Consider the following 14,409-nt stretch of genomic DNA (forward strand, 5'->3'; position numbering starts at 1 on the left):
TACAATGCTTCCCTATGCTTTACCACACCTCTCTGTGCTTTACCAGACCTCTCTGTGCTTTACAATGCTTCCCTATGCTTTACCAGACCTCTGTGTGCTTTACAATGCTTCCCTATGCTTTACCACACCTCTCTGTGCTTTACAATGCATCCCTATGCTTTACCACACCTCTCTGTGCTTTACAATGCTTCCCTATGCTTTACCACACCTCTCTGTGCTTTACAATGCTTCCCTATGCTTTACCAGACCTCTCTGTGCTTTACAATGCTTCCCTATGCTTTACCAGACCTCTGTGTGCTTTACAATGCTTCCCTATGCTTTACCAGACCTCTGTGTGCTTTACAATGCTTCCCTATGCTTTACCAGACCTCTGTGTGCTTTACAATGCTTCCACTGTGCGTGCTACACTTTACTGGGCTTTTACTGTGCTGAACATTTATAATTATGTTTAAGAATAAATGCTAAAAAGACAGGAGAGAGATAGAGAGAGAGAGAGAGAGAGAGAGAGAGAGAGAGAGAGAGAGAGAGAGAGAGAGAGAGAGGGGTGGGGGGGTGGGTAGGGGTGTGTGTGTGTGGGGAGGGGGGGGGGGGGGATAAGGGCGAGTCTGTTCCATATAAGGATCTGTTGTGACGAATTTATTTTCTCACTTTTGTTTAACTAGCAGTCTTGTCGCTGCACGGCACACGCCTCAAAAATCCAGCGAAGAAAGAGATTGTGGCTACGAGAGGGGAAAGGTAAGAGGACAAAGCATTTCAAACACTCTGAACTTTACCGTGTAATAACGGTCCATCAAAACTATTCCGGAGACTGGCTTTATTACTGTGTGACGTGTGCTCTCTTTGAGATTACTTGTGGGATTGTTATGTTCTGGAAAGATGACAAATTTGAGTATATTTCACAGAGGCCACAACAAAATGCGGGAATGGCTTTTCTGCTTCATCGTTTCAACAGACAGATAGTAGACTTTTTATTATTTTTTATTATTGCTAACCTGTATAAACTAGTTTACAAGCGATTTACCAAATCGGTTTCTAGTGCTTGATCCTGCTGGGTCCTGATTCTTCTTGGATATAGAGCTGTTTGCTGTTTTTTGAAGTCATATATATATATATATATATATATATATATATATATATATATATATATATATATATATATATAGAAGTTCTAGTCGAAACTTTGTTGTTGTATTCAAGTTTCTTTTAGTGTTATTTTTTTTAAGAACTTGGATAATAAATTAGTTTTTGTACATTTTAAAAACGAGACCCGCCTAGTTTGGTACTACAGCCCAAGACCTGCGCTAATCGCGTCTGTGAAACCAGCCGTTATGTACAACGCAGTTCAAACCATCTTTATATAATTACACATGCACACAGAGAAATTATGAAAACTGCAAAAAAAGGAAACAAATTCTAAACTCGCATAGTTAAATCGTGTGTTTTAAACTGAGGGCAGGATGAGCGTCTCACAAGCAGAGCTGTATATTACACGCAATGCTGGCTACAGAGTGCGCTGGTTTACTCGGCTTGATTGCAAGGTGAGTTTGGTACAGGCTGTTTTATTGAGCGGTAAGCTACATGTATTTATTAATTCAGTCATATTTCAAAGGGAGCTTGTCTGTTATAAAAGTTCCCCGCACTACAACACAGCAAAGTGTAAACATGACAGTGAAAGCATGGCAAAGCAAAGCCACGCATATACATGAAGCATTTTAAGAGTGGGGTGTGTCTTATAGAAACGAATCCGTGGTGTGTAGGGTGTGTCTTATAGAAATGAATCCGTGGTGTGTAGGATGTGTCTTATAGAAATGAATCCGTGGTGTGTAGGGTGTCTCTTATATAAACTAATCCGTGGTGTGTAGGGTGTCTCTTATATAAACTAATCCGTGGTGTGTAGGGTGTCTCTTATATAAACTAATCCGTGGTGTGTAGGGTGTCTCTTATATAAACTAATCCGTGGTGTGTAGGGTGTCTCTTATATAAACTAATCCGTGGTGTGTAGGGTGTCTCTTATATAAACTGATCCGTGGTGTGTAGGGTGTCTCTTATATAAACTAATCCGTGGTGTGTAGGGTGTCTCTTATATAAACTAATCCGTGGTGTGTAGGGTGTCTCTTATATAAACTAATCCGTGGTGTGTAGGGTGTGTCTCTTATATAAACTAATCCGTGGTGTGTAGGGTGTCTCTTATATAAACTGATCCGTGGTGTGTAGGGTGTCTCTTATATAAACTAATCCGTGGTGTGTAGGGTGTCTCTTATATAAACTAATCCGTGGTGTGTAGGGTGTCTCTTATATAAACTAATCCGTGGTGTGTAGGGTGTCTCTTATATAAACTAATCCGTGGTGTGTAGGGTGTCTCTTATATAAACTAATCCGTGGTGTGTAGGGTGTGTCTTATAGAAATGAATCCGTGGTGTGTAGGGTGTCTCTTATAGAAATGAATCTGTGGTGTGTAGGGTGTCTCTTGTAGAAATGAATCTGTGGTGTGTAGGGTGTGTCTTATAGAAATGAATCTGTGGTGTGTAGGGTGTCTCTTGTAGAAATGAATCTGTGGTGTGTAGGGTGTGTCTTATAGAAATGAATCCGTGGTGTGTAGGGTGTGTCTTATAGAAATGAATCCGTGGTGTGTAGGTTGTGTCTTATAGAAATGAATCCGTGGTGTGTGGGATGTGTCTTATAGAAACAAATCCATTGTGTGTAGGCTCTCTTCTATAAACTAATCTGTGGGAGGGAAGATGTTGAAATCTAAACAGTTTGTCTGAAGAGATCATAAATCTTGCAGCTGAGATTTCGAAGGAGGCGAGGAGAGCCTTTTATAGGCAAAAACAGAGAGGGGTGAAAGAGAAACGTACATGGACTTACCTTTCAAGCTGTGCCAGCACCACCTACTCTCCCTCTGCCCCTCTCCTCCCTCCTCTCCTTTTCTCCCTCTTCCCTCTCGTTCCTCTCTTCTTTCCCTTCTTCCCTCTCTTTCTCTCCCCCCCCTTCTCTTGTCACTCACTGAGTTTCCTGAAGTCAGTCTGACTGTGTCTCTCTCTGGGTGTGTTCACTGCAGGAAAGAACCAACTGCAGCTCAGCTCATGTCTGTAATTTGTGAGTTTAGAAAATACAAACCACAGGACTAGACACACCCTGTGCAACGAGACACACACCCTGTACACTCACACACCCTGTACACACTCACACACTCACACACACACACACCCTGTACACTCACACACCCTGTACACACACACACACACACCCTGTACACTCACACACCCTGTACACACACACACACCCTGTACACTCTCACACACACACCCTGTATACACACACACACCCTGTACACTCACACTCTCACACACACACACCCTGTACACTCACACACCCTGTACACTCACACACACACACACACACACCCTGTACACTCACACACCCTGTACACTCACACACACACACACACCCTGTACACACACACACACCCTGTACACTCACACTCACACACACCCTGTACACTCACACACCCTGTACACACACACACAGACACACACACACCCTGTACACTCACACACCCCGTACACACACACCCTGTACACACACACACACCCTGTACACTCACACACACACACCCTGTACACTCACACACACACCCTGTACACTCACACACACACACACACACACACACCCTGTACACTCACACACACACCCTGTACACTCACACTCTCACACACACACCCTGTACACTCACACTCACACACCCTGTACACTCACACACACACACACACACACACACACACACCCTGTACACTCACACTCTCACACACACACACACCCTGTATACACACACACACCCTGTACACTCACACACACACACCCTGTACACTCACACACACACACACACACACCCTGTACACTCACACTCTCACACACACACACACCCTGTATACACACACACACCCTGTACACTCACACACACACCCTGTACACTCACACACACACACCCTGTACACTCACACACACACACACACACACACACACACACACACACACACACACACCCTGTACACTCACACACACACACACACACATTTTTCAGTTCCTGTCATAGTCTAGCTGGCTAAAATACTAACACATCCTCTACATACTCTGTTACATTCCCATTCTCATGGAGCTGGCCAGATGTGGATTCTCTAACTCCAAATGCAAATAGATTGGACTGTTGCTTCAGTTTCTTTGAATTTTTATTTAGGGTAAGAGAGAGATATTTTGAGAAAATTAAAGGATCATCTTTAGCTCATAATTCATTGAGAGTGTCAAAAAAGTGTCTCTGTGTGTCGATGAGTTTGTGAGCTCAGTACAATTTATAAGCAGGAGCAGCAGGGTCCTTGTGTCTCAAATTGGATTAAAAAGATTGAATTTGGCAGAGAGAGAGAGAGAGAGAGAGAGAGAGAGAGAGAGAGGTTCACCCAGTATAATGTCACAGTCTGCAGCCTCCTCATTGGAAGTGCACAGTAGAGGATCTGTTCAAACTGGGAGTTATGTTCAATATTCCAGTACATTTACTACATTGAACTTTGGCAATGCTTGTGTGTCATGTCATCTGAATTTGAGAGAGAGAGGAGGGAGGAGGGAGGGGAGGAAGGAAAGGTTAACTTGTGGAATATGTGACTCATGTAGTAATATTCTCTAGTTCCAAAAATATTTATAAAGCACTCGAGAGAGAGAGAGAGAGAGAGAGAGAGAGAGAGAGAGAGAGAGAGAGAGAGAGAGAAATTAGTACATAGTTAAAGAAAATGTAATTGAATGATACATTTAGTTCTTATTAGTTAGAAGTCAGACAGTTACCTTGTACCATTAGACACAGGGAAAGGGGGGTCGGACAGACACTTCTATTAGTTTAGTGAGGAGACAGACAGGGGTCGACTGGCATCTTCTGTTAGTTTAGTGAGGAGACAGACAGGGGTCGACTGGCATCTTCTATTAGTTTAGTGAGGAGACAGACAGGGGTCGACTGGCATCTTCTATTAGTTTAGTGAGGAGACAGACAGGGGTCGACTGGCATCTTCTATTAGTTTAGTGAGGAGACAGACAGGGGTCGACTGGCATCTTCTATTAGTTTAGTGAGGAGACAGACAGGGGTCGACTGGCATCTTCTATTAGTTTAGTGAGGAGACAGACAGGGGTCGACTGGCATCTTCTATTAGTTTAGTGAGGAGACAGACAGGGGTCGACTGGCATCTTCTATTAGTTTAGTGAGGAGACAGACAGGGGTCGACTGGCATCTTCTATTAGTTTAGTGAGGAGACAGACAGGGGTCGACTGGCATCTTCTATTAGTTTAGTGAGGAGACAGACAGGGGTCGACTGGCATCTTCTACTAGTTTAGTGAGGAGACAGACAGGGGTCGACTGGCATCTTCTATTAGTTTAGTGAGGAGACAGACAGGGGTCGACTGGCATCTTCTATTAGTTTAGTGAGGAGACAGACAGGGGTCGACTGGCATCTTCTATTAGTTTAGTGAGGAGACAGACAGGGGTCGACTGGCATCTTCTATTAGTTTAGTGAGGAGACAGACAGGGGTCGACTGGCATCTTCTATTAGTTTAGTGAGGAGACAGACAGGGGTCGACTGGCATCTTCTATTAGTTTAGTGAGGAGACAGACGGGTCGACTGGCATCTTCTACTAGTTTAGTGAGGAGACAGACGGGTCGACTGGCATCTTCTATTAGTTTAGTGAGGAGACAGACGGGTCGACTGGCATCTTCTACTAGTTTAGTGACAAACAATTAAACATAAGAAACAGATACAGTACACCCTCGCTATAGCAAACCTGTTGGGGTTCGTTACAGCGAAAGGACAATCAAGAGGAACGATAAACTGTTGTTCGTTTCATGTATGCAGTATTCTGCGTTTGCTTTATCCAATTTGTCAAAGAATGAACAGCAGTAGAAAAAGCAAAAATCCCGAATTGAAGATGAACTTTTGTTCAAAATCAATCTGACACGAATCATTTCAAAGTGCACCGAATCTTAATCTTAATAATGAAATGTTTGACATGAGAAGTTCATGAGATCCTCAGGTTTTGTCGTTGTTTTTTCTTTAATCAGTTTTGCTCGGCCGCATGGGTGTTTTTGATAACCTATATTCACGACAGAGACATGCCTGCGTTACTCTTTTTTTCAAAAGATCAATATAGTTACCAGTTTTGTTGCAACATAAAATTATTTTCATTTCACGCACTTTTTATTAAGACAAAAGAGCCGACTTCACCGTGCAGGTGGCATCCTGTGCGTACAGACTGGGATGTTGACAGTGTGTGTGTATATCATCTTTTTTGTGTTTTTTTGTCCAGGTTCCAGGTTCGTTATAATGAAGGCTGCACTTCTAGTATCTCTCGCACACACATTAAACATGTTTGTCTGCTTAGCTAGTTTTAACAAGTGTTAAGTTTACTGTATTAAATACAAACGCATTATAATCTCTCCCTCTCTCTCACTTCCACAGGGTTCTGCTTCAGTCTTTTACTTCAGAAGCGACTGACCGCAGCAGCAGCAGCAGCAGCATTGATCCGAAATCAGAGAAGAATCTAACAGGCTGGTAGGAATCTTCTTTATACAGGTGTCTGTAGAGACAGGCTTGATTGCCGTGGAAACGCTGCTTGAGATAGAATCAGGATAAAACGATGATGGGAGTGTAGTTCTTCATATAAGCAGCTGTCTAGACAGGTCTGGCTGCAGTGTAGGGGGGTGTGTGTTAGATAGGGTTGCTGTGATTATCGTTTACTACAGTACTTTCAATATTGTATTGCTACGATACTTTTTATCGTATTGCTTTAAAAATACCATAGAATACCATTTGATAATTGTGAGAATGGGAAATGAGCTAGTCACATTGCCATCAATAGCACCCTGTTTAATTTAAGAGCTTGATTTCAATTGGAATGCTGTTAAACGTTATTTCATTCGCCATTTTGTGGTTTTATACTGTGCTTGTGTGCTATGTACCTAAGGGTCAACGTTTTTTCAATTCCATCTTTCTTAAATTAATGGATTGTTAAAAAAAAAAATCTGATGTGTTAGAATTATTTTTAATTGAAATTTAGTTACTTTTAAATGCTAAGTTATATATAGGGAGCGGCGAAGACGAACACACGCTGTCCTCCGAAGCGTGTGCCGTCATCCGACCGCTTCTTTTCACTCTGCAGGCCCGCCACGCAGCCAACCCAGAGCTACAGTGTCGGAGGACAACGCAGCTCTGGGCAGTTTACAGGCAAGCCTGCAGGCGTCCGGCCAGACCACAGGGGTCGCTGGTGCGCGGTGAGCCGAGGACACCCTGGCCAACCTAAGCCCCACCCCCCGGGCGGCGCTCGGCCAATTGTGCGCCACCCCCTGGGAGCTCCCGTCCACGGTCGGCTGTGGAATAGGATGCACTCGAACTGACGACGTCCAGACTATAGAGCGCATCCTGCACTCCCCGCAGAGCGCCTTTACCGGATAAACAAACTAAAAAATACTTAGGCCTGTATCACTAACTGTTTACTGGTTTGGTATTTCAGTGTATAATCCTCTTATGAGTGAAAAAACTGAAATTGGATGGGACATTTTTACTTTGGCTGTAGAAATGTGATGGTGCTGTTTTTCAATCAGATTGTGTTAGTCATTCACTTGCACATCAGAATTATTATTATTATTTGTTTATTTAGCAGATGCCTTTATCCAAGGCGACTTACAGTGACTAGGGTGTGTGAACTATGCATCAGCTGCAGAGTCACTTACAATTACGTCTCACCCGAAAGACGGAGCACAAGGAGGTTAAGTGACTTGCTCAGGGTCACACAATGAGTCAGTGGCTGAGGTGGGATTTGAACCGGGGACCTCCTGATTACAAGCCCGTTTCTTTAACCACTGGACTACACAGCCTCACAATGTTTCTGTGTAAATACATACGATCATTTAAAACACTTTCAAACAAAGTGAGTTGTACCTGTTGACTTGAATTTATAGTAAATTATTTCAAACCATTTACACTAATAGAAGAAAAAGAATACTGCCATTTTTAATGCAAAAAATGATGTAAACTAATTTACATATTGTATCATAGATATCGAAATTTCAATAATTGTAGAATAAAAATGGTTCATTAATTGAAATATTTTGATATCGTGGCAACCCTACTGCTAGACAGCATCAGAATAAAAACTACACTCCTCTCTCTCTCTCTCTTTCTCTCCTCTTTCTCCTGCCTCCCCCATCTCCCTTCTCTCTTCAGCAGAAGCGGCTAAACTGGGAGACTGGGAGTGGAAGCTGGCACCTGCCTGCAGAGAGACTCGGCTCCTTCAGGAAAGTCTGAGGCTTCAATCCTGTCCCTTGAGAGAGAGAAGGCCCGAAGTGTGTAGACTGGAGAAGCTATCCAGCAAGTCACTGATCACATTATAATAAGGGCTGCGTTAATAAGGGATTGATTAGTTCATCACTTCGTGGATAGATCACGTTATTAATTAATTAAATAGTCAGAATAGGTGATTTAGTGTATTAAAAAATACAACGCAAAGATGCCTGTGATCAGCCCCACGTTCAGCTCGTCTCCGCTGCTCTACGTGCGCCTGGCAGCCGTGCTCTTCACCTGCGTGACGTTCAGCCTGGTGGTGCACTGCGGGGCTTACGGCGGTCGCTCGGGGGACTGGTGTCTGTTCTGCTGGTGCTTCAGCTTCGCGGGTAGCCTGGTCGTGCTGCTGGTGGAGCTGCTGGGGCTGCAGAGCCGGGCGCCCGTCTCTTGGCGCAACTTCCCCATCACCTTCGCCACATACGCAGCGCTGTTCTGTCTCTCCGCCTCTATCATCTACCCACTTTACTTCCTGAAGGGCCAGCATGGCTCTGACAGGGACTACCGCATCGCTGCCTCAGTGTTCTCCTGCCTGGCGACGCTGGCGTACATGGTGGAGGTGTCTCTGAGCCGGGCTCGGCCCGGGGAGGTGGCAGGGTACATGGCCACCGCGCCGGGGCTGCTGAAAGTGTGCGAGACCTTCGTGGCGTGCGTGATCTTCGTGTTCCTGGACCAATCCTACGAGCGCCACGGCGCTCTGAAGTGGTGCCTGGCGGTGTACTGCGTCTGCTTCATCCTGTCGGCCGCGGTGATCGTGCTGTGCGTGGGCGAGTGCACCGGCTGGCTGCCCTTCCCCTTCAACCGCTTCCTGAGTGCCTACGCCCTGCTGGCGGTGCTCCTGTACGGCACGGCCACCATCATCTGGCCCGTCTTCAACTTCGACAGCAACCACCTGGCTACGCGGCGCGGCCCCTACTGCGGGCAGGGCCACACCCTCTGCTTCTGGGAGAAGCTCGTCGCCGTCTCCGCTCTCACCGGACTCAACTTCCTGCTCTACCTCGCTGACCTCGTCTACTCGGCTAGGCTGGTCTTTATCAAGGTTTAGAAGGAAAACGAACCCTTATAAAAGTGTCCCACGGTAAAAGCACAGCGAAATGTAATAATGCATGGTAAGCAATCGGGAAGCATTGTAAAGCACAGAGAGGTCTGGTAAAAACAAGCCATGGTAAACTATGATTAATGCATTGTATAGGCATGGGGGCAAAACTGCAAAATGACTGTGAATTTACCGCGGTACACTTTTAAAAGGAATATAAGAAACGGAGTCAAGCGTTTCAGCTCATGCCTTGGTCAGGGTACTGCTGGACTCTGTGTCTTGCAGGTTTGCTTTAGTTCTGGACAATTCTAATCACATATGAGACTCAGTTATGGATTTTGTGTGAGTTGTATTTTATTGTCCTGTGCAGAGAACATCCAGTTCTAAAGTAAAAGCAGCACGTATTTGTTTAATAAACTTGCTTACTGCCGTGTAATAAGGTGAAGCCTCGCTGGCTTGCACCTAGAGCTGTCTGCTTGAAGTTAAAAAAAAAAAAAAAAAAAAAAGTGCCTCTTCTGTATTACAAACAAACCAAATTCTGATTGTCTTTAAAATATGTTACAGTGATCATAGCAAATAAAATCATTCCCTGAATCTGACCTGTCCTGCACTTCCATGCACGGCACACTCCTCAGATGTGCAGGTTTGAAAGATGGTAGAGCAAACACGGATTTTCATGTGATATCTGCTCCTACACTGAGTTAAAGAAAGTTCCCACTTTCCATGCCTTACTCACAGGAAATGTGTTACACTCTGTCTGAAAGCGTGTCAGTCAGCAGGGGAAGCAGCAGCTGATTGGTTAATGAAAGAAGCCGTTGAAGGGGTGTAATTTCACCCTCCAGGGTGACCAAGGAAGTGCAGTGTGATCTGAAAGCATGGCAAAGAGATTTGTTTTTTATCCAATGGTGAAAGAAACCTGCCCATTTGAGGCATGTGTAGCGGATGGAAGTGCAGGACAGGTCAGCTTCAGGGAATTATTATGTCAGCAAAGAACTTGTTTTCAATTTTTTTCCCCTGTTTTTTCTAATGCTTTCTAGTTAGACCACTTTGCAACAGCGCTGCTGAGATTGTGGAACTCAAGTATTATTGCACTGGCTCATATATGCAATGTATTCAATGATAGTATATGATATCTATAATATACGCTGTATGTTTCTGTGATGAATATGAATCGTTTTGTGTTTATATCTGTGTATCTTTACCAAGAACAGTATTACTGTAAACTGCTACATGAAATAAAGCAAATAGTAATAAAAAAATAACATCCTGGGGTCCGATTTGATTTGTAATGACATGCTATCCCCCTCTCTCTCTCACACACACACAGAGGCAGACAGCAGAGAGAGATAGAGGTATAGATCTGGATAAATACATCCTTTGAGAATTATAGTACACAAAAAACAAATAAATAGATTGATAAACAAAGACAGACAAACAGACTGACAGATAGACTATCAAACAGACACACAGCCTGTGTACTAATCAGTCTGTCGCTCTATCAGACAGGCAGATACTGTATATAGAGAGAGATGGACAGATTAGCATGGAGATGGTGTAACTGTGTGTGCTGTGACGGTGACACCCAGGCGCTACAGCAGAGTCTGAACAGGTTTCGAGAGCGTTTTCTGCACGCATCAACTGTGTGCGTTACCTTCCTGTCGGGCAGTTGGCATGATGGCATGCACCCTGTCCTGAAATGGGACAGTACAGGTCTTAAAGTGATGGGGGTGTTCTTTGGAACTGAGACGGACATGCAGAAGAACTGGGAGGGCCTGGTGGCCAGGGTGAGGGGGCGGCTGCAGAGGTGGCCAGGGTGAGGGGGCGGCTGGCTTAGCCATCCATCAAGGGCAGAGTCCTGGTCATGAACAACCTGGTGGCCTTCATGCTGTGGCACAGGCTGGTGACACAACCCCCACCCGGGCATTATTATTATTATTATTATTATTTATTTCTTAGCAGACGCCCTTATCCAGGGCGACTTACAGTCGTAAACAAATACATGGTGGAGGAGATCAAAAGGGTGCTGCTGGATTCCTTCTGGAGCTGAGGCCGACAGTTCTGAACCTCCCCACTGATGAAGGGGGGCAGGGGCTGGTCAGTATTGCCAGCAGGGTGGCAGCCCTGCAGGCGGTTCAAAGGCACCTGTATGCTGGGGATGAGGCTGGTCTGCTACCTCCTCAGCAGTCATGGTGCTGGGGTTGGGAAGCACCTGTTTTTAATTGAAAGTATCAGGTTGGAAGGCAGGTCTCCCACTGTTTTACCTGACAGTGAGGGTGTCTCTGACAGGCCGGTCCCTGTTAGGGAGCCCCTATTCTTCAATCCTTGTGCAGCTTTTCCAGTCGATGGCGCTCTGTGACAGCTTTGTGAAGGTAGGAGTGACCAGACCGGGTCATCCAATGGACTTTGAGCTCTGCCGTTGGCTGGGCTGGTGTTCACAGAGGATGCTGAGTGAGCCGAGAAGCTCTCTCCACAAGGCTCAGGGAGGCACTGTCTAGGGGCACAGGGCAGAGGCAGGACTCCATCTTACTGGGGCTGATAGTCTCGCCAGCAGTAGGTGAGGAAGGAGAGGGAGCTGAAGGAAATGGGGCAATACTACAGTTAAAGAGACTCCCCCTTCACACAGACGAGAGGGAGACACTGCATCAGCTGTGTGTGAAAGCACTTCAGTTCAGCCGGTAGACTCCCATTGGAGAGTGCTGTACAAGAGAGCGAGGGACCTGCAGTTGAAGATCCTGCACTGCAATGTGTCCACAAAGAAAGTCATCTAGTTGTTTCTCATTGAACTTATGTTTCTTTTCCTATTTCTAAATTCAGCACAAAGTGTTCAATAGTTATTGATGCTAAAATATTAAACATGTAAGACATTAAATATAGGAAAATGTACGTTATATCAAGATTGTAATGCACATCTCTTAATATTGCTCGATTCACTGGAACAGAGACAGATAGACACACAGCTCTTCATTCATTTAATAAATACTGACCTGAAGGAATTTAAACTATATCACTTTAGTGATATCTTGTGGTTATTTTCGTGTACTGCAGCTTTTGAAACCTGTAATTCCCTTGATGTCTGTGTTAGTTAACTAACTACAGCTATGGCCAAAAGTTTTGCAGCACCAAAGAATTTCAGGATTAATATTTAAGGCTTATGGTTTTTGGGGTTTTATTAATTTCATTTTTCAGTTCTTATTTATAGCTATTTTTGAGATACAATATGTATAGTACCTCGACAGCACTTGCACTCTTAAGTTGTACCTTCTTTCCTTTGCTGTCTTACACAGTGAAATCCCGATGGTCACGGGCACATTCTTCTGGGGGTTTTGTGTGTAGGCATTTTCTTTTTTACTTTCGCCATAATTTGCAATTCTGTTTTAAATTCTCTCTACCTAATATAGCTTTAAATCCTGTGAACAAGCCTTCTAATTGTAATCTCGTTTTAAATCTCACAAGCGGAGTCTCCAATAGAAATGTATTAATGCGCTGCCACTTAATAATTTAAAGTATTCAGAACGAATCAATGATAGATGCAAGTCAGGAACGAGGGAAAGGTATATATATATATATATATACACACACACACACACATATATATATATATAATGGAAAAGGGGTGATCAACGTGAATTGAGTCACCATTTCCAGTGTTCTTCTGGTGTTTATTGGCTATACACTGATTTTTTTTTTTTGTATTGGGGTTTTATCGTTTATTATTGGTTAAAACCGAAAATCTGAATAATTAAAAAAATATATTTTAAGAATATAATTTAGATCTTTCATTTAACGTCAAAAAACTACAAAATGGTATCACAAAAGGAAAACCGCGAAGCGCTATGTAATTTAATGTTAACGCAACGTAAATTATTTAGCAGATTTTATTCCTTTATGAAGCAAAATTCGATATTTCTTAGGGAGATGTAAAACTTTTGGCCATAGCAGTACATTCTTCCAGAGTTAAGTTCATTCAAGCTGCAGCCAGTGCTCCACAATCCTGTTTAGTCTGACAGTACAATCCCTTCTTCTTGGTGTCTGTGTTAGTTTACTACACTCTTCCAGTTTTCTGTGCACTGTATCAGAACAATATTACCTTATTAACAGTCCAGTTGGTTTCCAGTCTCCCTCAAAGAAAGTTTTTTTTTCAGGCTTCCTCCCCCCTTGAAACCTGCTCGACACGACATGAATGTCACTCTGCGAGCCCAACAGAACAGAACAGAACAGAACAGAACAGAAATGCTCCTGCTTACTTGCAGCGTAGTACAGGTTAGAAATGACATCTTCCAGCTCTGCTAGAGCTCAGGAAGAAAAACGAAAACAGACATTTAAAAAAGAGAAGGTGGCTTTATACCAGACTTTATTGTTTCCATAAAAAAATCACACGCTTTTGTCATCAAGATGCATTCGACATTTATTGAAAAATTAATTAAACAAAACTTTTACAAATAAAATTCAAAAATATTTGAAGTTCAAAAATTCAGCAAAGACATATACACAAAGGAGAAGAGTAATGCAACTGAATAATATTAATAACAAAACAATAACAATAGTAATAACAACAACAACAATAGTAATAACAATAACAATAATAATACTGCATCTTTGGGGAAGAGTAATAAAATACACTGTGTTATAATAGTTGCCCTGTCCTATACTGTACTATATTCAGAACCACCAAAGGGCTGGGTATTTGTTCCTGCCCCCTGTGGCCTCAATAAAGCTTAGAATCATGTCTAAACTACATCCTGTACAACAAAGTGGGGCCATTAACCTGCCCTCTGCAACACTCTGCCCCATAGTGCATGTAAAGAAGACATGTGGTGTTTCTTACTGATGTATTTCTTCCATAGGGGGCAGTGTTGCAGGGGGCAGGTTAATGATGGTTCCACTCTGGTGAACCCGCTGTAGTTCACACATGATTCTGAGAGCTCTATAGAGGTCACGGGGGGCAGGTTAATAATGTTTCCACTCTGGTGAACCCGCTGTAGTTCACACATGATTCTGAGAGCTCTA

The 14,409-nt window shown here is 43.6% G+C and overlaps 1 protein-coding gene across 2 annotated transcripts; it reads left to right on the forward strand.

Moving 5' to 3' along the window:
- Nucleotides 1-595: 595 nt before the first annotated feature.
- On the forward strand, nucleotides 596-10,664 carry LOC131725078 (myeloid-associated differentiation marker homolog). 2 transcript variants are annotated; one of them, XM_059018587.1, is made up of 3 exons: nucleotides 596-735; nucleotides 6,489-6,581; nucleotides 8,253-10,664. In XM_059018587.1, exon 3 carries the CDS (start codon nucleotides 8,536-8,538, stop codon nucleotides 9,409-9,411), a length of 876 nt encoding a protein of 291 aa, XP_058874570.1. In that variant the 5' UTR covers nucleotides 596-735; nucleotides 6,489-6,581; nucleotides 8,253-8,535; the 3' UTR covers nucleotides 9,412-10,664. The 2 variants fall into 2 exon arrangements, with proteins under 2 accessions (XP_058874570.1, XP_058874571.1); XM_059018588.1 differs by having other exon boundaries at nucleotides 8,256-10,664.
- The last annotated feature ends 3,745 nt before the right edge of the window (nucleotides 10,665-14,409 follow it).

Source organism: Acipenser ruthenus, chromosome 60 (assembly GCF_902713425.1).
Source record: "Acipenser ruthenus chromosome 60, fAciRut3.2 maternal haplotype, whole genome shotgun sequence".
Classification (NCBI taxonomy): domain Eukaryota; kingdom Metazoa; phylum Chordata; class Actinopteri; order Acipenseriformes; family Acipenseridae; genus Acipenser; species Acipenser ruthenus.

Excerpts from the sequence above, each read along its gene's own strand:
- LOC131725078 (XM_059018587.1), top strand. The coding sequence starts at position 8,536 with ATGCCTGTGATCAGCCCCACGTTCAGCTCGTCTCCGCTGCTCTACGTG.